The sequence below is a fragment of the Clinocottus analis genome, unplaced genomic scaffold (genome assembly GCF_023055335.1).
Source record: "Clinocottus analis isolate CAN_PGR_092001 unplaced genomic scaffold, fCliAna1.0.p SCAF_8, whole genome shotgun sequence".
NCBI lineage: Eukaryota > Metazoa > Chordata > Actinopteri > Perciformes > Cottidae > Clinocottus > Clinocottus analis.
Genome location: NW_027176240.1, coordinates 2,266,436 through 2,293,045, shown reverse-complemented (window position 1 = coordinate 2,293,045; position 26,610 = coordinate 2,266,436). Strand labels below are relative to the sequence as shown.

The window sequence follows — 26,610 nt, the reverse complement described above, 5'->3', positions numbered from 1 at the left end:
GAGGACTACATCATTGTGACACGCATTTGCAAAATTAATATCGCATATTGATTGGGGCTTTTCATAAATCACCCGGGCTGACTGGCGGGGCTCCCACTGGAGACTGGAGAACAAGCAAAGTCATCAAATTGTACGCAGACAATTTGCCAGAGCCTGTCGTCCATATACCCACTTTCTGCCTCTTCCGCCTGTCATGTTCACTGTGTGAGGGTAAAAAAAAAAGAGAGAAAGAAAAGCTGCGGACATTGGGTCCGTGACGTATCTATTCAGCTAAATTGAAAAGCCATTTTTAAAAAAATGACTGTACCTCTGCAGGATTGATTCATCGCACCCACCTAATCACAGCTTCCCTTTCAATAAGGGAGTATTCACTGACGTTTAAATAAGCTGTTTCACCCCATCTCTGAATGAACCTGCTCTCTCTCTCTCTCTCTCTCTCTCTCTCTCTCTCTCTCTCACTCTCTCTCTCTCTCTCTCTCTCTCTCTCTCTCTCTCTCTCTCTCTCTCTCTCTCTCTCTCTCTCTCGGCCCGGTGCGTGTGTGTGTGTGAGAGTGTAAGTGTGTGTGTGCGTGTGTGTGAGGGTTGATTTACTGTGGTGGACGCCAGCATCCTTGATTGATTCAGCCCGGTCTTTAATGCAGAGAGGGGCTCATTGACATAGTCTGGTCATTTAGCCAAGTGGATCAGCCGCTAAATATATATATATATATATATATATATATATATATATATATATATATATATATATATATATATATATATATATATATATATATATATCCCTGTATGTTATTTTAATCAAGCTCTGTTTGATGTGTGTTAAACATGACATGCTCTTTATTTCCCCTCAGATGAGAAGATTTTGAAAGAACAACAAACGGTTTCATGTCTTTTTTTTCCACTTCGTTTTAAATCAAGGCCCGTCTTTTCTTTTCTTTTTTTTGCTCCAACACCACCAACAGATGGCGACAGCCTCCCGGTGTCCGCTCCCCACTGTGCGGGCAGACAGCCGCTGTCAGGGCGCGTTGGCTGACAGGCACACGGCCCGTATGCAGGAGAGGATGCATGTGGTATTTACAAAGAAACAAACAACAAACAAACACACATCAGCTTCAACTTTCAAGCTTGCTCTCGTCACAAGTGGCGGATGATGTTGCATAAAATATATATATGTTTGTCATCTTGCGAATGGGATGGACGTTATATTAGAGGAGCCACGCGCATGAACCCGCAGCTGAAATATGTCCATTCATGTTTATTTAGACTTGCACGTGCAGAGTTCTACTGAAAAAAAAAACACCCCACACACATATAGATGTGATCATCTCAAACGCCACCACCTTACAAAAAAAATACATTTTTCATTCTGTAAGCATGTGAGCTTGAAATACAAATAAACATCATTAAACCACTATAATAACCCCCACAGACAGTTGTAGTTGCGCGTGACGCTCCTCCAACCTTTGAAAACTACCATCACCGTTTGGCACTCGACCCAATTCGAGACCTGCGACGCATCCGGTTGCTCATTAGTGAGCTAAATGAGCTTAAAGCTAATTATTTGTTGTTTCTGTGCTGCCATTGTGATAACAGCGTAATAAGCGGAGCGCGCGAGCTCTCGGAGAGGAAGGTCTGTCTTTGTGCATTTATTATAAGACAACAGTAGTGCGAGGAGAGAGGGAGAGAGAGAGAGATAGAGAGAGAGAGGAGGGAGGGAGGAGGGGGGCTGAACGCGCTGCAGACAGCCAACACGTTGGGCTCCAGTTGGCTGTGTGCGCTCTCACGCACAGACGCGATCAGCATCCCCACTGGCTGGAGTTGGAGGACACTCGCGCCGCTTCGCCTCCATCCACCGACCGACCGGGCCAGCTCCTCTCCCCCCTTTTGTCTCCCGGCGGTGAGGAAGACCACCCCGCACGGGAGGAAGAAGACAGAAAACTATATTTTTGTGCACTTTCTTTTTTTTTTTTGGACTGAGAGTCTGACACACTGAGCAGAATCGGGACTGGACACTTTTCTTTCTTCTTCTTCTTTGTGTGTGTGTGTGTGTGGAGTGTGTGTGTTTGTGCGTGTGTGGTGTTTGGGGGGGTGGGGAGGGGAGGGGTGAGAGCATTATTCCTCACATGAGGCGAGTCGGATCCGTTTTGTACAGCGGAGCGCGCGCGCACTGCTGCGTCTTTTCAATGGATTTCAGCACGCGCGCCGTGGAAGTACCCTGGGAATCAAACTACTGTTAAGTCGCTCTCGGCTTGGCGAATATTTTTCATTCCCTCCCTCTAAAGAAAAGAGGGTTTTTTTTTACGCTCACACAAGAGGAAAGACGATGATCCTCCAGGCGCTGTACGTCCTCCTGCCTCTTCTGGGTGAGTTTCACTGGATCTCATTCACCGGCAACCAGCAGCTGGTCCGTTTCCCACAGTTAACAGCACAGCCAGAGGCGCGTGCGGGGGTTTTAGAGGCTAAATGGTGAGCGTTGTCGGTGAGGCTGTTGGTGTGGAGCGAGGTGAGAGGGGGTAAACGTGTACAGGCGGCCGTGCCGTGGTCCAAAGTGCTCTAAACACCGAAGTCAATCAGGAGCGAGAGCAAATCTTCACTCTTATCAGATTAAAAGTCTCTAAACTGCGTCACGGAAGTTGTGAAGTGGCACGAAACTGCGCTCAACGCGCAATGCAATGTGGGTTATTCCCCCCTGCGAACGTATATCCAGCCGAGTCACCGTCACTTATCACTCTTATCATATATATATTTTTTATTTTCTCTCTCTCTCTCTCTCTCTCCCAGATGTGTTGTCGTACGCGGAGGAGACGGTGCGCGCCGGGGCCACGCGGCTGGACTGCGTGAGGGCCAGCGAGCAGTGCCTGAAGGAGCAGCTGTGCAGCTCCAAGTACCGCACGATGAGGCAGTGCGCGGCCGGCGGCAAGGAGAGCAACTTCAGCCTGGTGGCCGGCCAGGAGGCCAAGGACGAGTGCCGGAGCGCCATGGACGCGCTGAAGCAGAGCCCGCTGTACAACTGCCGCTGCAAACGGGGCATGAAGAAGGAGAAGAACTGCCTGCGCATCTACTGGGGCATCTATCAGACGCTGCAAGGTCGGTTTACGTGGAACTTTTTTACCCCTGTGACGTTATTAATCAGAGTAAAGGTGGATGCATTGCTTTTTGAAGGTGTAGAATACGTAATTGCACAATGTTAATGATTCATTTTTGCTATAAGCATCTGCTTAAGTCCCTCAGGGGTCTATGTTTGGGTGGGCTGCTCCATTTAGAGCATGCCCCTGCAGCTATTAATGATAAATAATAAAATATGGGCCTTCCACATATAGGTTTTCTAATCTGCTCAGGAAAAGGGGGTGATGGGATCAGTCGCCCGGCTCCTCCCACTGTTGTGTTGCAGTGGGCACCATCAGTCCTCACCCTCCCTCTCCTTTCCACCTCGATGACCCTCCCTGCCCCCCCTCCCCCCCACTCCCCCGCAACTGTACCACAAACACAACAACTCAAAAAGTAGCACACAGCTATTTATCGCTCAGCTCTTCGTTCAAACGTTGCCCTCGCTTCACCGCCATGAGATACTTTTTTGACCTCCCAAATCGCCTTTCCTTGAAGGGTAATGGAGCGCGAAGCCCCTCAGCGCTGGCCGTGCCATCTTTAAGTGTTGGTCATAGCATGGTGGTGGTGGGGGTGGGATGGGGGAGGATGGAGGGGGAGGCGGGCTCTCTGTGCCTCAAACCGCATCCAGGCCCGTCGTCACTCAGTGGGTCGGCCTCCAGTTGCGCAACACAGCTGACCAACCTGCCTAATCAAGCGTGGGGCTGTGTGCCAGCGTGGCTATCGACTGACCCAAATACCCCCCCCCTCCTCACCCTCCCATGTCACTTACAGGCCAATGTGAGAGGGTGAAAGATGAAAAACACACAACAAGAGAGTGTCTAAAAAAACACATCCCTCTGCAGGACATCTGTATATCTGTAAACGTCCGCTTGTCTCCATCGCAGGCAATGACTTCTTGGAGGATTCTCCGTACGAACCCGTGAACAGCCGTCTCTCTGACATCTTCCGCCTGGCTCCCATCATAGGTAAGAATAATAAACAACAACAACAACAACAACAACCTCTTCCCGTTGGAGGCTTTTCACTCCACCCCCCTCTTTCGGATTTTTAATTTCTCTCTCACGCCGGTGGTCACCCGTCTCAGTCGAGATGCGGTGAAGCTCCCGAGCCGTGCATGCTCTTCGCCCGAAGGTTATCTGTGTGTCAAGTGTGTTATCCTCTCCTCCTCTTCCTCTCTTCCGCTATCTGTCTTCCTCTCCGCTTGTCCTCGCCCCGGCGTCATCGCATGCTGGCTGGAAGTGACCTTGCACTGGGAGCTATAGTTCTGAGTCTCATCCGGCACTGTGTAAATGCTTCAGATGGAGGGAGAGGGGCGAAGGATGTGTTGCCTGGTGTGTGTGTGTGTGTGTGTGTGTGTGTGTGTGTGTGTGTGTGGGGTCCTTCGCTGTGATTGTGGCCAGCGTTCTCTCGTGGCTGTCTTGAATCCACGTCCCACTTGTTGAAAGGAGACGCTCTGTGAGCGACGCAGAGGGGGGAGCGTGACGAGCGTTTTCTTGTTTGTGTGTGTGTGTGTGTGTGTGTGTGTGTGTTTGTGGCCGCGATGCCGACAGGAGCCTCTAGATGGCGATGCTATTCCCTGCTTCGAGAAGCCATGCAGGTATATATATATATATATATATATATATATATATATATATATATATATATATATATATATATATACACACACACACACACACACACACACACACACACACACAGAGATGAGGCCGTTCTATGATTGTGGCGCAATCGCGTCGCGGCTCGCGTTCCCCAATTACGGCGCCGCAGGTGACGCGGCGGCGAGTCAAATCAAGCCGGCGCGCTCCGCCTCCGCATCCTCCCCAGAACACGGCCTGGCATTTTGACCTCTTTTGATGAAGAGGAGCCTTTTTTCTTCTTTTTTACATCTCACAATAGGCCGATTTGCCCTCAGCCAATGTTTCTCCTGCGAGGCGGTGACATCACGACGTGGGCGGTTGAGACGGAGACGAACAAAATCTTGGCCCGGGTACCGACTTCCACGACGAATTTCGCCCGTTTTCCAAAGAGACAACTGCTCGTCGTGTAGAGTCTTTATTCTCTCCACCACCTCGCACTTCCCACGACTCCTGACCCTTTAATATGCTCAACACGGGGAAGCACGAGACACCCGCCGGGAAAACAGGATCATATAGTTCACGATCTCAGAGGCAGATGACATCTATCGCTCCGGTCTGAGCTGTAGGTTCCAGGAGTGGGAACAGACAGATTTATGGTGTCATTCTCATCGCGAAAGGCAGACGACTCCTTTATTTAATGTCCGAACCGCCACTTGATGTTGATCGATGGCTTTGCATTCACTGTATATCTTCTCTGTGACACTTATGGAGCGCGAGGTTGAACCCTGCCATTGTTTCCCGTCATGATTCATTTCGTTGGTGATTCTTTTTTGTACTTTCTTTTACTTTATTCTAGTTGTTGAGCACATTTCATGTTCGAAAACAGTCAAATAAAACTGCTCACCAGTCGGTGAAGCCCCTCAAATCGCTCGCTTGGTCACAACTCCAAAGGTACTAAATGTACGATGATGTGTTCGAGACACGTTTTGCATTTTTTTGTTTCATTTCCTGTCAACTTTAGTGCTTCGTGCCCATCAGTTTGCAACCTTTTGTGGCCGGTGACCACTTAGAGAAACATCTGCGCGTGACCCCTCGTCAAAGAGTTTGGATGTAACTGATATTTCCTTCTCAGGTTGTTCAATTTTCATTTTCAGGTTTTTTTTAATAGGTAGAACGGCCGAATAACCTGTAGAAACATGGAACATTTGAGAAAAGTAAAAAATAACTACCGTATATTCTGGAACAACACATATTTTTTTAGTTTTTTTATTAAATTGATGATCTTCTAACCCCTCAGATTCATCTTCAAACCCCTTTGAGACTTCTTGAACCGCTGGAACTTGTTTTTCAGTGCAAGTCCAAATACCTTTTCGTGGTAATTGACACCTTTTGCACACCTCTCTGTTTTTTGACACACCATCCGATGAGCCGGAGTCATTTAAAGTGCAGCTTTAATGGAGAGCATATCTTTGTCTCTACAGCATAGCTATAGGGGGGATGAGTAGCTGCTGAAATAAGCCAGCAAAATGGCGATAAGCATACAAGACAAAGCAGAAAGGGGACACCGTATCGCATGAGAATAGCATCTTGATCATTAAAGCCGGGGTGGACGGAGGGGCGACGAGGGTTAATCAGCGAATAGCAGGGCAAGGAAACAGGGAGCAAGGGATCACTCTGCCTCCTCTGCTCTTCCTGTGGGACTTACAGGGCAAGGTGACGGGAGGAGGGAGACCGCGAGGCAGAAATGATGAGAGCTTAGAGCTCGTTGCTGAGCGCTCACACAGCCTCGCACGAGAGCTCAGAAATGCACTCGTGGAAAAAGTTGCAGAAAAAAACCACACACACACAGAGTTTTAAAAAAAGGGGGGGGGGGGGGGGAGATATGCAAAGTGCTCTCTCGGGGGGATTCTCGTTTTTTTTTAAAAATATTATGCAAATGTATAGATATCACCTCCGCGCCTATTTAATTTCCCTAATGACTCCGGCGCTGCACGCACAATTGTAAGAACAGTGCAAACGGGTCTTGAATGTGAAATATACGTGAAGTATAACCGCTCTATAAAAAACATATTGGAGAAACAAATTATGCAAATGCAGGTATTGTTTCTCACAGGACTTTATGCCGTAGAAGTGATATTACGGCACAGTGCAGCTTTTTTTGTTCCACCATATTTCTATAGCAGGTCTCTACACATTTTCTTAGATGCCCTAAAAATCACCTGCACATCTCATCCGACCGTCCTTTTTTTGGTCTTTTTACATACCTATGAATTTCATGTTTAATTAAAGATGAAATATGAATGACAATTGTTTTCTTGACTTACTGTTATAAAGCTCTCGGGTCCGCAGCAATCTGTGTCCACTATTTCAGGAGGCTCTCGGTGATCCGGTGATCCCGGGCTATGGGAACAATAGGCGGCCGCCGTGATCCCATAATTCCATAATCGGCCCCATTTCTCTTGACTGAAGTGACTAATCCCTGGAGACATGTCATACATACAGCGCACAGATGCACACACACACTTGAACACACACCGCTGTGCCCTCCGGACACCTGTTCCCCTACGAAATGGCCATAGGGGCAAGTCTCATTTCATTAGAGAGACACGCCATCTTGGCCCAAGCAGACTGTGCGAGCGCAACTGACGAGAATATAGGCATTTTATTTGAAAAGATACCGAGATATTTAAATAAAACACCAGTTTATTGAGGTAAACGCGGTTCTTGGAGCTCATTGTTGGAGAGAAAACACTCGGCATTGAGAGAATAATCCAGAAAGTTCCTATTCACCACCACGTCTGTCTTAATTACTCATAATTAGTCACAGTAATTCTCTGATAGTGGCTTTAAACATGTTTTAATATTGTGAAAACTCAAGGCTTCAGAAGATGGTCAACAAACCAATGGGTATGACCACTTCTCGGATAAAGTTTGTTCTGGCTTTTCCATCCACATTTTCTCTCTGTCTCTGAAGTACGTGTGTGGTGGTGGTGGTGGTGAGTGTGCTGGTTTCACTGGTTTCACGAGCATCAACACACACTGAGTACGTCTGTGGAAAAGTGCTCCGCTAGAGCTCGGTGAATCTTTTTTGCTTTTCATTATTCTTTGTCCTTAAACTTAGCGAGGTGCCTGCTAGCTTTGTAAGGTGCTAGCTTTGTAAGGCGCTTGCTTTGTAAGATTCTAGGGTGGTAAGGTGCTTGTTTTGTGAGGTGCTAGCTTTGTGAGGTGCTAATTTTGTAAAGTGCTAAATTTGTAAGGTGCTAGCTTTCTAAGGTGCTAGCTTTCTAAGGTGCTAGCTTTGTAAGGTGCTAGCTTTCTAAGGCGCTAGCTTTCTAAGGTGCTAGCTTTCTAAGGTGCTAGCTTTGTAAGGTGCTAGCTTTGTAAGGTGCTAGCTTTGTAAGATGCTAGCTTTGTAAGGTGCTAGCTTTGTAAGGTGCTGGCTTTGTAAGGTGCTAGCTTTGTAAGGTGCTAGCTTTGTAAGGTGCTAGCTTTGTAAGATGCTAGCTTTGTAAGGTGCTAGCTTTGTAAGGTGCTGGCTTTGTAAGGTGCTACCTTTGTAAGATGCTACCTTTGTAAGGTGCTAGCTTTGTAAGGTGCTAGCTTTCTAAGGTGCTAGCTTTGTAAGGTGCTAGCTTTGTAAGGTGCTAGCTTTGTAAGGTGCTAGCTTTCTAAGGTGCTAGCTTTCTAAGGTGCTTGCTTTGTAAGGTGCTAGCTTTCTAAGGCGCTAGCTTTCTAAGGTGCTAGCTTTCTAAGGTGCTAGCTTTGTAAGGTGCTAGCTTTCTAAGGTGCTTGCTTTGTAAGGTGCTAGCTTTGTAAGGTGCTGGCTTTGTAAGATGCTAGCTTTGTAAGGTGCTAGCTTTGTAAGGTGCTAGCTTTGTAAGGTGCTATCTTTGAAAATAAAATCTGTAAAAAGAAAGGTTGACGACACGCTGAGCAGAAAACAATAATTTTCGATCCCAACCGCATGAGTTTATATGAGCTCAGAGGAAGCGGAGAGCAGGGTTGAGATGAAATGGCTGCCGTTCTCTTTGCCAGTCGCCCGTGTTTATGAATCACTGATCCGTGCAGGAGGGAGAAGCACAGAAACAGAGAGCATTATTCTGAGATTCAAGTGGACTGAGAATTGCTGCCACACCGTTTGGCCCGGGCTACTGGAAAATCAAAGTGCTGGAGGGAAATTGGATGAAATCACACATCCTGGGTTTCATATTACTGTGTTCATGAACACCGGCTGTTCCTGCCATCCTTTTCGTGTCCCTTTTTTCGAAAACATGCCGTCTCTTGATCTGCCACTTCTCGTCCGTCTGCATCGTTTTTTTTTCCCCACACTTTAAATATCGGACTGCACGGTGGTGTAGTGGCTGGCACTGACGCCTCACAGCAAGAGGGGCTGTGGTTCGGATCCCGGGCGGGGTTCGGATACTGGTGTGTGGAGTTTGCATGTTCTCCCTGTGGCAGCGTGGGTTCTCTCTGGGTTCTCCGGCTTCCTCCCACAGTCCAAAGACATGCTGTGAATGGTTTGTCTATATGTCTGCCCAGTGATGGACTGGAGACTAGTCCAGGGTGAACCCTTCCTTCCCCCCTTGACAGCTGGGATCAGCTCCAACGCCCCGCGACCCTAATGAGGATAAGCGGTTAAGATAATGGATGGATGGACTTTAAATATCTCCATTTTTAGGGTGTGCTTGACTTAAAGAATATAAAAAAAAACATCTATACATCTGGGAAAAGGGGGATTTGAACTAGTGGCATATGGCCCAAAAAAGGATTTTACATGGTTACACCTGTCGCCTCACAGTAAGATGGCGGTCCTTCTGCGTGGAGTTTACATGTTCTCCGGGGTTCCCTCCAGGTTCTCCGGCTTCCTCCAACAGTCCAAAGGGCACTCAGCTTAGGTTGATCGGACTCTAAATTACCCGTAGGTGTGAATGTAAGCGACTTGTCCAGGGTGTCCCCATCCCTTCGCCCCAATCAGTGGTCAGGATAATGGATGGATCCACTGTTTGCAGATTTAAAAAGACGTAAGAGTTTTCTTGGGTGAGCTAAATTGTCATTCAGGGTGAGAAAAATGTCAAACTGGTGCAAAAAAGTGACACTTACCACAAGTGTCTTGGGGTAAATCGAGCGGCTGTGGTGAAGCGGCGAGGTGGCAGTGGGTTGAACACGTGCGTGAGAACATTCCCACCAGACTCCAGGAGGCGCTCCCTTATGAATAAAGACGAGTTGATGCAACCGCATCGCTCACTCTGGCCTGCGGACCACCTTTTACATTTTTTTTTTTTTACAGTTCGCTTGACAGTTTTTTGAAGTGATAAAGTAGCCTCCGGGCTGCCGGCACTTGTTATAAACCGCCGTCTGTACTTCAAGAACTTCCCCAGTAAACACGGCAGTGCGACACCAAAAAAACTTTTCTGACTTTTCTCTCTCCCTCGTCCTTACATGTCAAGGGTGTCTCACTAAAAAAAAAAACAAATTCTGGACACATTTTCAACGTCGGAGCCATTTATCTCCAACTCGCATGTTTTAAATTCTTCTACAGGCGGCTGTGCGATAATCAGAAACTGTGTTTCTCTGGCTTATAACCACTCCCCCCCCCCTCTTCGCCATCCCTCTCCCCCTTCCTCGTCGGTGTGTGTCGATGTCTGTTTGACTTAAAATCTCTCCTTAAGCTCTGTCCTCCTCCCAGTTGGCTGGTGCAGCGGCGCTCTGTGCATCACCCACTCACCACTCATAAGCCCCAATACACCAAAGCTCAATATTGTGTCAAAGACTTCAAACACGTCCTCCCTCCTCTCCTACAGCTGCAGTCAACCTCGGAGCCGCGGTCCCACACACACACACACACATGCCGCTGTTGTGCGACTGCGTGTGTGAAACATCTGTAAGTGCGCGGCCCGGCTGTCAAGCCGAGGCAGCGCTTCAAATCTCTGCCTCCCTCCCTCGGCACCGCTCAGCCAACCACCGGCTGCAGAGGAAGTCACTCTCATTATGAGCTGCCAATGTTTGGAGATAAGAGTGTATTCCCTGCTGGTGTGTGTGCGTGTGTGTGTGTGTGTGTGTGAGATAGAGTCAAGGGAGGCAATGCAGAGGAGTCGCAGAGGTATAGACTGATAATTTATCGTGCTGTATCAGAGAGAGAGAGACTCTTAACTTTATTTTTCTTGCTTTTATTTATCTGGAGTTGGTTGACTGAGCACACTTGCTTTTTGTGTGTGTGTGTGTGTGTGTGTTTGTGTGTGTGTGTGTGTGTGTGTGTCATTGCTTCACGCTTATTCAGTCAAGATGCATTTATAGCTGGAAGTTGCTCTGGATATAAACTCCACGCTTTGCCACCAAGCAGATTTAGTTTAAGTTTACTTCACAGAAGTTTTGGAAGGAGTGGGCGTTCACACGCTTTTTTTTTTTTTTTTTTTTTTTGCCATCCTGTTTTTTTTTCAGCCTTTTAACCTCGTGACGCACCAATGGGATGGAGGGAAATTGGGATCGGGCTCCGAATGCACACATCGATCAGTCTTTCAATACCTTAAGGTTGTTAAAAACCTTCACACACACACACACACACACACACACACACACGATGATGTCTTACCTTCTGCAAATATCAAATTTCAAGCACAGAAAAGTCTCCGTCGGACCAGTTTACTTCCGGTTCTCTCTCTTTCTTATTCATTTCTTCCCACTGGATGTTAACAGTGACGTTCACGACTCGCTGATCATAAAACACAATAAAGGAAATCAAACGCATACGTACGTCTCATGCCGGCTCACTTCCAGGAACAAGCAGAGCGGCCGATGACGTCAACCCATTTTTCCCGGTTTCGGTTTTGGGTGTTCCGGTCACGCACTCGCGACCTCGCCTTTGTGATCTAAAAAGGACTCAAATCCCCGAAGAAAATGTCATTAAAGCTGCGTCATTTTTTCCTTTTTCTCTGTAAGAGTCTGACTCACAGCGGCTTTACCTGACGTCGGATGTTCCTGCAGACACTTCCCCTCCTCCCTGCTTCACTCCCCCCAGAGAGCTTTTTCTCTTCCAGCATCGAGCCGCTTTCCAGCCGCCGCTTTCCATCTTTTCCGGCTGCTTCTCTCTCTCTCTCTCTCTCTCTCTCTCTCTCTCTCTCTCTCTCTCTATGTTTTATTTCCCGCGTGCGGTTTCGAGGCAAGAAAATAGACGGCGAAAAAATGATCTCTTCACAGCGCGTTGACATCACAGCGACGACGCGGCGTTTTTGATATTTTTGTCGCGCTTTTGTGGGAAAAAAAACTCTCTTTTTTTACTCTTGTTGAACTGAAACAGTTGAATTGTGAATCATTCTTAATAATACTTCCAAACAAAAACACATCTCCCACCTTAAAAGCGATAGCTGAGCCCCCTGTAGGCCGCACATCACCTGCTGCAGTACATAATACATTACATTTAAGTACTTTTACACACATTTTTTAGGTTATTCCATCTGTATATTTAATATTATTCTTACTGTTTAAAAGTGTTTTATTCCTCTTCTACTGTTTTATCTACATTACTTGATCTTCATTTCCTTGTGAAATCCCGTAATTTCCCAACTGAGGGACTAATAAAGGATTATCTCATCTCATCTTAAATTGATGACATTCATACTGAAATGAAGCCAAACATTCTGGCCTTTAGAGAGGAAGCCGAGGCCGATGAAAGTTGTGTTTTTTCCCGGCATCCATCCGTCACCGTGTCCGGCCCTCGTCTCCAGAACGTCGTCTGTTTGCGATGCAATCCTCCCTCCTCCCTCCATGGCCTCCTCCCTCCCTCCCCCCGCCTGCACCAGAGTTAGTTTTTGTTAAAGACTCCCAAATCCACTGCCGACATCGCCGTCCCCGCGCCTCGTCTCCGATGAAGCCTAATCAATACGGCGCCGTGTTAGATTGGAAACTCGAGGCTGCCTCTACAAGAATCTATCGATTTCTCCCCCCCCCCCTCTCTCTCTCTCTTTCTCTCTCTCTATCCTTATTTTCCCTCTTTCTTTTTCCGCCCCAGTTCTTCCGCTCAGGTCCGGGATCAAAGGCTTTTATCCTTCAGCAAGGTTTGAGGTGTACGGTTCCAGACCCGGCTTTTGTTTTGCTGCTGCGGGAGAAAGAAAGCGTCCCGCCGGGGGGATTTGACCTCGTCCGTGCAGCAACGTGGACTAACCCAAGATATCCACCGGTGTATTTTTAGGTAAATATCAATGGATTGAAGTTGTTTCGTGTGGAGGATAAAGGCGAGGCTTCGGGGGGAAACATCTCACCACGTTGCGGAAGAAAGATTATTCAGATTCGGTCGTAAAGCTGTCAGCTTGCGTTGTAAACACGCCGTGTGACGCAGCGAGGACTGAACCCAGCGGTTCAATCCCAAAAACCCTGAAGGGAAGGTCACAAGAAGCACCTCTACGACCCACTTCCTCATTCCCACCGCGCCTTTTCCCGATATCCTCGGCCACGGCGCTTAATTCGCCGCACTGTTTGAAACGGGAGCGATCCAGCTGTGGGGTTTTTTTTTTTGGGGGGACGGGAGCAGAATTATTCCAACAGCAGCCACATCATCAGGTTGCCAGGTCCAATCACTGCGCCTGGCGCGCGCCACGGGCCAAGAAAAATCATTTAGTTAAAGGTGACCACATTGGAGTCCCCCGCGAGAGGCCTTTGATTGGATGCGAAGTGGAGGGGGTGATTCATCACACTTAATAAACGGCGGTTGACAGCTCGAGTCAGCGGGAGGGGAGCGCGTGCCAAAGGCGCCGCCCGCCGCTTCGTGCCGCATGCGAACACGGACGGTTAAACTCTCCACACGGTCGCAGGCGGAGTCGTACGCGGAGACGAGCCGCCGACGGTTTGGAGCTCTGGGTTGAAGAGACGGCAGTGAAATAATGTGTGATTTAGATGTCCTGAAAAGCTTTTCACGGCGTGACGGAAACGGTTCTTTGACCCGGTGCGGTATGCAGAAACCTGAACAAGATGGCGCGTGATGGAAGTGGAGGTTGTTTTCTGATCTAGACGATCAAAAACAACTTGTCAACCAAACGTTGCTCAGTTTTCACCAATGTGTCCGGGCCAAATTTACCACAATTTCACACACATCTCTCTCTCTCTCTCTCTCTCTCTCTCTCTCTCTCTCTCTCTCTCTCTCTCTCTCTCTCTCTCTCTCTCTCTCTCTCATAACGCAGTTATTTGACACAATTTGGCACAAAATTGTGCCAAATAACTGCGTCTGAGACAGTGGTTCTCAAACTGTAGGGCGCGACCCTCTAGTGGGGTGCAGAGGTATTACAGGTGGGGCGCGGGGCTAATGCAATTTTTTGTTAGGACCGAAAAAATAAATTACGATCCAAAAAAATTTAAAAAAATTATTAACTTTTCTTTTTTTCAAGTAAAAAAAAAAAAAATTTTTTTTTTTTGGTCCTAATTTTAATTTTGTTTAAGAATCCTTTATTATGGAAGCCCATTTCTGCCACACACAAAAGAAAATTAGGACCAAAAAAATTTAAATAAAACAATATTAGGACCAAGAACAAAAAAAAAATTATCAACTTTTTTTTTTTTTGTCCAATTTCTTATATTTTTTTTTTTGGTCCTAATTTTTTTTAATTTTTAATTTTTGGTCCTAATTTTATTTTTATTTTTTAAATTTTTTGGACCTAATTTTTTTATTTCTTGGTCCTATTATTTTTTTTTTTTTGTGCCTGAAATGGGCTTCCATACTTTATTAATCCCACAGTGGGAGGATTATTCTCTGCATGTCACCATCCTTAGTAATGAAGGAGCTTTGTGCTGCGGTGAAGCTCTGGGGCTTCAGTGCCTTGCTCAAGGACACTTCAACATTAAGCTATGGGGAGAAAACGGATCCAACCGGCTTCCTTGGTCATCTTTTTTTGCCAAATATAAGTTATTTTTTGCACATATATGACTTTATTTGCGATGTTTTAACAAAGTGATTGCACAAGTTATTAGTTCTTGTCAGATGGAGCAATCTGGTTCAATTGAAAGAGATTTATTTCTTTAATCTATTCATTAAAAAAGCCAAAAGGAGGAGTCTCAAAAAGTTGGACCATGTTGTTCCCATGTTGTTGGGGCCCGAACATTTTGCTTCCTCGTAGTCGTTTTCCCAATAATAACGACTTTAATCTTCTTTTTGTGTGTGTTTTTTTATGAATGTACACACAAGCCAACGCACATGTGGTGAGTTTATGCATTCGCTGTTGCGTGTCGTCTTTGTCGCCCCATCTGCTGGTTTTCCCCGTCGTCCCTCAAAAGCACTTCGTACAAAAAAAACAAAAACTCAGTTCCTCGTTTTTTCTTTTTACGACCAGACGAAATAAATAAATACAAATAAAACGTGTCAGGGTGTTATCTTTTCATACACCGCTCCAGCGGGGTTTCTGGAGGGTTTAATCTTTTTTTTTATTTCTCCGCGAGTGCAACTGCAGCCTCCAACTATTCGTGGACTGCGTAAGCGATGTGGTCATTCCTTGTGTCATTAATTAATACGCCCTCGCTTTCATCGTAGAAGAAAAGATGTTCTGCGGTCTGCGGGCTAGAACCTTCTTCCTCTGCTTTTGGGGAACCGAGCACCTTTTTTTTATCTTCCTGATTTTGCAAATTCCTGCAGAACTTTCTTGCTTCCTTGACCCCGGAGGTCCGTTACTGGTCGGCAACGTCCCGTCTGTCAACAGCCACAATGCATCTGATTAAAAGCCGTCTCCTCTTAACACACACACACACACACACTAACACACACACTGACACACACACTCTCTTTGGAGAACAACGGCTTCACCCTTCTTCCTCCTCGCTCTCCCTTTGTGCCTCCTCTTTTTTTTTATCGCGGAACAGCAGCATCCCTGAAAAGCCAACGCGGCCTTAAACACACGCAAGCAAGAGTGCATATCACACACACACGCATGCACAGACACACACACACACACACACACACACACACACACACACACACACACAGCCTCCCGCTGAGCTCTTGTTCTGTGCCAGTCTCTGTTTGCAGGGATGTTAAATGAGGGCATTGATACATAAATTTGCATTTGTTTCATCCAGAGCCGTCCTCCTAACTAAAAATCTATAACTGCATGCCCCCAATTTGCCAGCCGGCTTTTGGGATGCTTCTATTCTGGGCTCGTTGTGTTTTTCTTTTTTTTCTTCTTCTTCTTCTTCTTCTTCTTCGCCGCGTCGGGCTCGTGTGACGCTTTTGCGATCGATTCACTGGTTTTGTGTGCAGCGCTCTCTCTCTCTATCTCTCTCTCTCTCTCTCTCTCTCTCTCTCTGTCGTCGATTCGCGCTCGCTTTGTCAACGTGTAATCTCGCTAAACGCCACACAAAAAACTTACACACACACACACACACACACACACACACACGCGCGCAGCCTTTTGATTCGAGCGCTCTCCGGCGTTCGCCGATGTGAAAAAGAGCAGTCGGCCGTCGTGCCGCGCGGATCCTCGGACCGGCTGTGATTGACGCTGCGTTTGGAAGATCTTCCTCTCGACTCGATGAGAACTATACTCCCTCAGCGATGTCACAGGCAACAACTCCTCTTTCCTTGTTTCCTTGTTCTCCTTCCTTCCTCGGGCGCTTTCCCGAGCCGCTCTTACGATCCTCTTCCTCCTTTTCATGAAACCTTCAGGAAAACCTTGCAAACCTTCTCCCGTGTGCCCAACCCTCCTCCTCCTCCTCCTCCTCCTCATCCTCTTCCGCCTCCTCCTCTTCCTCCTGGTCCACCCGTTTGTGCTTTTACCTTTTGGCCCACCTGGAAAAAAACACCCAGAATGCCACGCTGAATGATCTGAATGCTCTCTTTCCGGTTTCCTGTTTCCCTCCTCACCCTTTTTCTGACCTTTGCGTATCCCCCTCTTTGAGTCTTGACCTCCGTGTGACCTTTGTGAACCCCGCTGACCTCCTCACCCCCCCCCCCTCCCCCACCCGCTCCCCTCCCTGATGGCTGTTGGTCGGTGGTCCTGAATGAAGCGCATCTCTTGCAGAGGGTGGGGAACCTTGGAGCGTCTCGGCCTCTTCGGCCCCAGGCGGGGGGGGCAGGCGGCCCGCTCTGGGCCGGGGGAGCCCCTCCTCCACGGAGCCCCAGGACCCCAGTAGAAACAGGAGAGCGCATCCCAATTGGGCCATACTGGGTAACGAAATAGCGCTGTGTTTGTGCGTGTGCGTGTGTGTGTGTGTGTGTGTGTGTGATGGTGCATGATCGTACAGATTCCATGTCAGAATGTATCTGGGTCCTTTTCTTTTGGAGGTTTTTGGATGAACACCGACGTCTTCAGGTGGTGATGGAGGAGCACACCTGCTCCGCTTTCCCTTTTGAACCCTCTGACCTGTCCACGCTCGCCGTTATAGATATTTCGGCTCTCCTTCGGGACCGTCTGAGAGGGAGGGGGGTCAGGGGGGGTCGAACCGTCGGCCGTGTCAGGAAAAAAGGGTTTGACGTGTCCTTCAGAGGAGTTTCGACAGCAGATGTGCTTTCTGTGGAAAAACCCTGGAGAAGAGCGGGAAGGGATGGATATAGGGAGTTAAGGGGGGGGAGGGGGTAATGTGTCATATTTTGATATTCCCACTGTGCCATTTTGGCTTATGAATTTCCATTTTAGAGGGCAGTCGGTGTCTGCGACTGCTACATTAGTTTTACGGCCCCCCCTCAAAAAAAACCCACAGCTTATTGCAGCAGCGCCGCGACGGTGCTGGCGAAATATTTCATTTGGCATCAAGTTTTGCTTTGTGAACGAACTCGGTCATCACTTTGCGATTCACCGGCTTCTCTCTGGATCCTCGGCGTGCACACACACACACACACACACACACACACACACACACTAGAGAGAGAGAGTGTGTGCACACGGACACAAGGGATGTGGCACCGTAATAGATTATTTTGTGCAAAGACGTTTTTCACTGTCAAATGCATGTAGAGACACACACACAGACACACACACACACACACACACATGGACATACCACCCACCATCTTTCTGCAACCAAAAGGAAACGCACACTCACTCGGTAACGCACACATTTCCTGCTGGGAGTCTGGCTGAAGGGGGGATTACATCAATCGGGTTGTGAGGGTGAATCATGCTGAACTGTGTGTTCTGACTAACAGCTGAAGGGCAACACACACACACACACACACACACACACAGACACACACACACCGGCTCTCTGCCTCTGTTCCCGCCCGGCGGGGCATTCCCATCCACCTTATTTGATGCGGATTTTTTTTTCAATTTGCGCATTAAACACTGGCGTGGAAGTAGAGTGAGACGTGCAGGCGGAGGGAGGGGAGTGTGTGAGAGCGGCTTGTGCGATGTTTAAATACGCAGCGGTGTGAAGCGGCTCACGTCCAGCTGGGATTGACTGTAACGGGGAGCCGGACCAGAGTGTAATGATAAGAAATATATCAAGTCCATTCACGCTGATGGAAACAAACCGATTCACATATTTGATGGTAAAAAACACGTTAGCCGTTAGCATTTTCTCGCCTCCGTATCTCTGTTTGGGGTTTGCGACCTCGAAAGGGGGGAAAACATTCTCCAAGTTGAACTTTTACAGGGCGACGAGCGCTTTTCCATCAGGGCGCCGACGCTGCCGGCGGTTCGTGGTGATGATGATGATGCTTTGCCGCATCCTCCTCCTCAGACGCTTTTTAGTTCGACAAAATGTCTCAGGGAGACGTTGATGCTGCTCCTCTCCGCCTAAATGTCCATGCTACAGCCTGCAGTGTGTGTGTGTGTGTGTGTGTGTGTGTGTGTGTGTGTGTGTCCTCAGGGATGCTGGCATTCAGATTAATTAAAAAACTTCAATCCCTCTGTTCTCAGACAGGAATATGGATTCCACACCGAGGGGCTTAACTGTAAATACTGTTTCCTCCAACAAAAAAAAAGTCTCGTTTAATAAGATCCACGGTCTCAGGTAATAATTGTTTGGTGCGAAGTCCCACCGAGGAGTCGAGGAAGAGTAAATGCACGAGCTTCACGCGCTGCATTTTAAACGCTTGTTTCCAGCTCTAACTCTTGTCTCAGATCTGATTTCTCCTCTTTTGTTTTCATTGCGAGTTCAAGTTCAAGCGCAGCGTCTCCGTTTACCCGAACGGAGGAGAAACAGAACCGGCTTTTGAAACCGTAAACTCATCTCCCGCCAAGAAATGTCACATTATTCAAGTCGAAACTTTTAGGTTGAGGCCCCTGATGGGTAAAAAAAAAAGAAGCAACTCCTCAAAAAGACAATTGGAGCGTCCGAGAGGCTCATTTGACCAGAAAGGAAAACCAGCTGTTTTCAGAGGGAGAGGGAGTCGCCTTCGATGTCACGATGAAACCCGTGACGATGGACCCTAGGAATGAAGATTAACCGTGTTTCACTTTAAAAAAAATGATAATAATAATTTTGAAATTTTTGAAATTTTTAAAATTTGTAATTTTTTAATTTTTTGGGAAAATCTTTTAATTTTTGAAATTTTTGAAATTTGTAATTTTTTAATTTTTTTGGAAAATTTTTATATTTTGGAAATTTTTAATTTTTTTAATTCTGGAAATTTTCTAATTTGGGATTTTTTTTTAAATTTTTGAATTTCCTTATTCACGCAAGTGGAAACTCTTCCCTGAGTTTGACAGGAAAACGCATCGCAGGAAGGGTTTTGCAGCGCGTCATTGATACGTGATATGTGAATATTGTTTCAGTGTGACGTTACGAACCGTCTTAGAAATGATTTCAAGGTTCATACACACGTCGACCATCGGATTCCCAGGACGCCAAACCAAATTTCCATGACCGAAAATTTTGCGAAATCTTGGCGTAAAACATGAAAAACTGAGAAAATGTAGTATTTAATCTGACAATGAGGATTACAAAGTACAGTTTGTCTTAACTCAGCGTAAATGAACGACATGAACGTATGAATATGACACATTTCCATGACTTTTCCAGGTCTTCCATGACCGTACAACCCCTCTCATTTAGAAACTGATACTTAAATTGAATACAATAATCCAACTTTAAAGACTTCTGCTACATTTCAGAGATGAACTTTGAACTTTTCTTCCCCCTTGTCTCCGTTCACCTGACAGATATTCCCCTTGATCACAGATTAAGATTATGAAAATGCATAAAAACACGCACACAGACGTAAAAAAGCGCATCACCTGTTGGGCTGCGATCGCCAATACCCTCCCTTGTCATCGCCTCGGCAGCTCAGGGGGGATCGGGCCACCGGCTTCGCTGTTTTTTTTTTTTTTTGAAAGGACAAGTCGTTATTAAGTGAGGACGACTGAAAGCCACGGCCATTTTTCTTTCCTTCACTGCGCTATGTATCTACCTTCTATATGTGCCACGCTGGATTATGACGCACAATGTGCATGACATCACGCTGTAGGGTGCAGCCACAGGGCTTTAAAATCTGCGCCATCGTTCTTCTCGTCCTCTTGGAAGATATTTAAAAAGGTTCAGAGAAAAAAACAAACAAACCCAGAAACAAACCCCCTGGGGCAAATTTACAAATGGCCGGTATCGTGACCTTCTGATTCATGTTTACTTGCTTTTTTGTTTGAGGTACCCGTGTACTCGACCCCCCCACCCCTCCCTCCCTTCGGGTTTCTGGCGCCGAGCCGCAAAATGTCCGTTGCGAGAAAAAACCATATCGCTGACCGCTGAACGCACCGAGGGAGGGAGCGTTTCAGGAGAGCTGGAAGTAACACGCAGCGGAAAGAGCATCGGGATGATCGGAGCTGGCATGACGGCGGCACCTGAAGGGGATGGAGAGCCACGCGCGCGTGTGTGTGTGTGTGTGTGTGTGTGTGTGTGTGTATTCATAGGCTGAGACGAACGTGGTGTGAGTGAGTTTAAGGTCAGAGAAGACGGTAAACAGTGAGGCCGGATGAACGCCGGCGGGTCGACTCCCTCCAGGCCTGTCGGACTCAGAATCCTGTTACGTTGAAACAAAAAAAGAGACGATGATTAAAGGAAAAGAGCCGTACCAGATACATGGCGATGGAAGAGAGAGAGAGAGAGAGAGAGAGAGAGAGAGAGAGAGAGAGAGAGAGAGAGAGAGAGAGAGAGAGAGAGACGGACGCTCGCCGTCCCCTGTGCCGTGTTTCCTCTGCTGTGACCCTTCATCCATTATTTAACAGCTTCTCATTGGCCGGGAGCACCTGGGACTTATCGCCATCCCGCCAGAGGGAGGAAAAGGACGTAATGTGCAGTAGGACGAGCGAGGGTGGGCAGCGCGGGGCTGTGTGTGTGTGTGTGTGTGTGTGTGTGTTTGCAGGTGTTTACAGGCGTGAGCGTGAAGTCGAGCATGTGGCGTGTGCTGCAGAGAGCCAGGCAACACTCTGCTGTCGTGCCAGAGCAGCATATCTTTTTAAGTCAACGATGTCAATAGACACACACACACACACACACACACTCACACACACACACACACACACACACACACACACACACACACTCCAAAGTGTTGCCAAAGCTCCACTCTGTGCCTTGGAGAAGAGGCGCTTTCCTCTCTCTCCCTCCCACTGCTCCCAGTATGCAGCGATGGTGTGATGTGTTTCCATCTCGCAAGGACGAGACGAAGAAGTGTGAACTTTTTGGAGGCAGGAAGTGACGACGTGATGACGCCAGGTTGCTGAAGGGCGGCCCGAGCTCCGTGAGCGAGGAGATAACCATGCAGATATCGGATATTTGACGAAGGACGGCCGGCGCTCCTGCAGGACGGGGGCGTTCGCGGTCGTATTCTGGATTCTGGATCGGGTTCAAAAGCCCTTCGAGGGTGGATGTCGAACCCGTGAATGTCCGTAACAGCCATGTGTTGCGTTTGGCCGTGTGGGCCTGTCACGCCAATCAAGTCCAGTTTTTTTTTTTTTTTTGTGGTTTCAGCTCCCGAGACCAGTTTGAAAACCAGACCGTCCACTGTGTCACGGGCCCGGTTTGTGATTTGCGGCGCCGTCGAGGCCGCAGACGTTCCCTTTATTGCTCAGTTTTAAGTGCGCGAGAGGACTTAACGTTCTTTCTTTGTTTTAAGCCGTCAATTATAAATCTGTCGCCCCATATTTTTAATGAGGTTTTGAGTCAAATATTTTCCTTTTTAACGTGTCACTTTTCGCTGACTCTCGGCAAGCCAGACATTTGTGTCTCCATCTTTTTCTTTTAATTAGCGCCCAATGTGAAGGGATTCTCGTGGGTTTAAATTATCACTTTAAGTATGTATTAATAGTGTGCACCACCTTAAAAAAAAGGTGTTTAGCACCCTTCTGTTTCCACCTGTTTTCATTTGACAAAACAAGCTACTTCGAAAAAAAGATATTGGCACGTTTACTTCTGCAGATGACGGGAGAGTACTAATGTGTGTGTATGTGTGTGTACATGCCAGAGACTTAAGCCTGTGTGTGTGTGTGTGTGTGTGTGTGTGTGTGTGTGTGTGTGTGTGTGTGTGTGTGTGTGTGACACTTGACTTTGCGTCTCTGCCAGCGACTCGTCTTGGAATTGCCCTCCAGTGTGTTCCACGAGAAATATACAAGTTATGGGGTTTTTAAGAGAGTTAAAGCCAGAGTTGGATTTGCTGCTGTGCAGCTTTGTGTGTGTGTGTAGGAGGTGTGAGCGAGCGACAGAGAGAGAGAGAGAGAGAGAGAGAGAGTGTGTGTGTGCGGGAAAGAGACAGACAGACGAGAGAGCGAGCCAGCGAGCGTAGGCCGTGTGCTTAAACTTGGGAGATTTACATGCAAAGCGCCGGTGCTCCTGCATCTTAACTTGGGGAAGTGAAGGTTGAAATGTACTCAGTGCAAATGCGCTTACGACCAGGCGAGGAAACCAATTTCGTTTACAAGAGGGAACTCAAAAGTAATGTATTCCTACACTCAACCACCCCCTCCGCGCTAAAGATGTTTGACTTGTTTTCCCCGACTAGAGATGTGCAGCCAGGACGGCGATATGATAAGTAATACGTTAATTCACCCACAGCTGGTTGTTGAGGGGGGGGGGGGGGGGGTGCACTCGCCAATGGATTTAACATTGGAGTTAAAACAGTGTGTGTGTGTGTGTGTGTGTGTGTGTGTGTCCATTGAGTTAAAACACTCTAGTTTGAAACGTATCAGTGTTCTTCAGCACGTGGAGCGCACTTGTCCTCAGGGTTGTGGTGCAGTTATGGAGATAAGAGGAAAAGGACGTGCTCCCGCAGAGAGGAAATACATTCATATATATATATATATATATATATATATATATATATATATATATATATATATATATATATATATATATGTATATTGCACCAGTTCATATGTTGGACAAGTGCGGGTTTCGATCCCGACGGAGGTCTGATGGTCGCTTTTGCAATTTGTCTTCGCTCTCACGCGGGAACAGAAGCTCTTTAATATTGTAATTTCCATTTTTACCCCTCTTAAATGTTTCAGATTAAGGTGAAATGTGCACGGAAGCAGTCGCTTTGAGGGCTATAACAAATGGATTGTAAAGTTAAAAGAGCAAAGTGAGGTACATATGTATTTAATGTTAATGTCTCAAGTGGTTTAATAACTATATTTTACACCAATTGAAGCCGGACGGCTTTGAGCTCGCACGTTTTAAGGGGAGTTGATATTAAAGACCGTGTGTGTATGGGAATAAGATCTTTAAATGTATGTTTGCAGCTGCGTATAATCCGTCCTCGCTGTGTTGGTGAAGTCGAGGTCGTGGCAGACACCCGACGCCGTCTTTCCCCCCCCGTTTCCTCCGCCGTCCACCTTCGCTCCAGCCTCCTCTTCCCTTCCCCCTCCCCTCCCTCCTCTTTCCTCGCCGTGTTGGAGCTGGGATTATGTGCTCAGGCTGCCAGTTACGCCGCGCTCGGGCCTACGGCGTATTTACACGGAGAATGGAATAAGTTGGAGGGCGGGTCTGGAGCTATTTCTCATCACCATCAGGCTCCGGGAGGGTCATGAATGCGGGGATCGGGTTGTCAAATAGGTGTTAGCTGTGCAAACTGGCTGAAAAAAAATACTCCTGAATCACATATGTGGAACGCCGCGCCGTGCATGAGGAAAACGCCAAACCAAGGTTGATGCATGTGTATATATATGTAAATATATACTGTCTGAGCTCTTTTTTATCCAATTTGACTTTGCAGGGAACTGTTTTCAATTAAATGAAGTCCAGTTCAGACCTGGTTTAGTTTTTCATTTATTCCAGATGACTATTTTATCAGAATCAGCTTCAATGGCTGTGTCCATTTTCACGTACATGACATTTTAACTCTGGTATTTTCTTTGCTCTTCGTACGTATGCAAAGGATAAATGTAAAAGACATGAAGAAAACAGAAAACAACAGTGAAAGTGGTTCAGGTAGTGCAACCAAAAGAGAAACCAGTTGACGAAGCTGAAGGGAAATACACCGGATGAAAGCCCAGATCTTCTAAATCCAGACATGGAGCGAGCAGATGCCGCTCGGCCTCCTGCTCGGCCTCGACTCGGCCCGGCCCTCGGCCCGGCCGTGACCGCGTCTAATGGCCTCGTCGACGCGGCAGGTCGTCGAGCGGCTCGAGCAGCAACCCGGACACGGGGGTTTGAAAGTAATTGCCGAAAAAAAAAAGAGCCGGCGCGAAGTCTCACAAGAGCAATTAGTTTGCTCCGTCTGAAGCCGAGCATCATGGGACTTTAGCCCCCCTCCTCCTCCTCTTCGTAGTTTCGTGAAGGCATGTATTGTCTTCCGTCAAGGCCAGCTGCCGTTTTTGACAGTTGTTCCCCCCCCTCCTCCTCCTCCTCCTCCTCGCCGGCGGCGGCGAGATGAGAGACGTCACCGCCGGCTCCAACGACGTGCCGGCGATCGTAATTTAACTGGTCGCTTGGGGAGAAAAAAAAAGACATGTGACACCTTTTTTTATGACGCGCGACGGGAAAGTGATACCCGCAAAATACAGTAAGTAACAGGTGCTCCGTGCAGGGGAGTGGACATGAACCTGGCCCGAGGTGTCCAGAGGGATCAGCGGCCGTAAATAACAAAGCTACCGCGCGGCCATGTTGCGTGATGGTCACACACACACACACACACACACACACACACACAGAGCGACGCCATGTCCGCTGTGACCGCCTGCCGGCGCCCCGCTGGTCCCATTATTGGCCTTTTTGATTTGTCTTGGAGAGAGAGGAGGGGGGGGGGGGCAATCAGAGCGTCTCTCTGCAGGGAGCACCTCTTCCTCTTCTTCATCGTCTTCGTCTTCTTCTTCAGACGTCGAGTTTATGCATTTTTCTAAAAAGGCAAGAAAACACAAACGTCAACACATTTTTGTTAATAATGTTTTTAATGCAGAGACGATGAAGAGAAAACGCAAACGAGGAGATTATGACTTCATGAGAAATATCTGGAAGATTACCACAAAGCAAGTGAACGAGCTTCTGCTCCATCTTCTTCTTCTTCTTCACCTTCTTCTCCTTCATCTTCACCATTCTTCTCCTTCTTCATCTTCACCTTCTTCATCTTCACCTTCTTTATCTCCATCTTCTCCTTCTTCACCTTCTTCTTTACCTTTTTATTCTCCTCCACCTCCTCATTTTTCCCCTTCTCCTTCTTCATCTTCACCTTCTTTATCTTCATCTTCTCCTTTTTCACCATCTTCACCTTCTTCATCTTCACCTTCATATTCTCCTTTTTCACCATCTTCCCCTTCTTCATCTTCACCTTCTTCATCTTCATCTTCTCCTTTTTCACCATCTTCTCCTTCTTCATCTTCACCTTCTTCATCTTCATCTTCTCCTTTTTCACCTTCTTCTCCTTCATCTTCACCTTCTTCATCTTCACCTTCTTCATCTTCACCTCCTCCTTTTTCACCTTCTTCACCTTCTTCATCTTCACCTTCTTCATCTTCATCTTCTCCTTTTTCACCTTCTTCTCCTTCTTCATCTTCACCTCCTCCTTTTTCATCTTCATTTCAACGTTTGGGTCAAAGATTGACTTTCGGGATATTTATAACAAATCTCTCTATAGGTAGGTAGGTAGGAAGGAAGGAAGGTAGGTAAGTAGGTAGGTAGGTAGGTAGGAAGGTAAGTAGGTAGGTAGGTAGGTAGGTAAGTAGGTAGGTAGGTAGGTAGGTAGGTAGGTAGGAAGGAAGGAAGGTAGGTAAGTAGGTAGGTAGGTAGGTAGGAAGGTAAGTAGGTAGGTAGGTAGGTAGGTAGGTAGGTAGGTAGATGGGGAGGCAGGAAGGTAAGTAGGTAGGTAGGTAGGTAGGTAGGTAGGTAGGTAGGAAGGAAGGAAGGTAGGTAAGTAGGTAGGAAGGTAAGTAGGTAGATAGGTAGGTAAATAGGTAGGTAGGTAGGAAGGTAGGAAGGAAGGAAGGAAGGTATGTACCTGTTGCTTTTTCTTTCTCTCTCTGAATGTCGACGCGGCTCCAGATATTGAAAGTGAGCGAAGTCTCTGGGAACGAAGTTCAGGGCGTGCGGCGCGAGGCCGGCGGCGCCTCATTGCTTTGTTGCGCTGCCTTGCTGCAGAGTAATCAGTTCAGCCGCTGACAGGTGATGTAATCATCCGGCTGATGGATGGACGGGGGGTGAAGAGGGGAGGAGGGAGGAGGGGTGAGAGGGTGAGGAGAGGGAGGAGGGAGGGAGGAAGAGGAGGAGGAGGAGGAGGAGGAGGAGGAGGAGGAGGAGGGAGCTGCTGTGAATCAGGGAAACGCGAGCGATGGAAAAGATTCAAACTCATAAAACAAACAAACGTGGAGTCGTAGACAGTTTAAATGTGCGCGCGTGCACGTGGACGCTGCTGTGGACGCCGTGGCAGGAGTTATTATGCGTGTGTGTGTGTGTGTGTGTGTGTGTGTGTGTGTGTGTGTGTGTGTGTGTGTGTGTGTGTGTGTGTGTGTGTGTGTGTGTGTGTGTTACATCTGCTGCTGCAGGAGAGACGCTGATGTTTGTTTCTCTCTGTTTGTTTCTCCAC

General features: G+C 47.4%; 1 protein-coding gene across 1 annotated transcript in view; it reads left to right on the top strand.

Annotated features, from left to right (window-relative positions):
- Positions 1-2,241: 2,241 nt before the first annotated feature.
- Positions 2,242-26,610, top strand: part of gfra1a (gdnf family receptor alpha 1a) — a 75,729-nt gene continuing 51,360 nt past the window's right edge. The window contains exons 1-3 of the mRNA XM_068567901.1: positions 2,242-2,363; positions 2,782-3,087; positions 3,993-4,073. Of these exons, the coding sequence (XP_068424002.1) occupies positions 2,324-2,363; positions 2,782-3,087; positions 3,993-4,073 (427 nt within the window). The 5' untranslated portion in view covers positions 2,242-2,323. The remainder of the gene's footprint in view (positions 2,364-2,781; positions 3,088-3,992; positions 4,074-26,610) is intronic.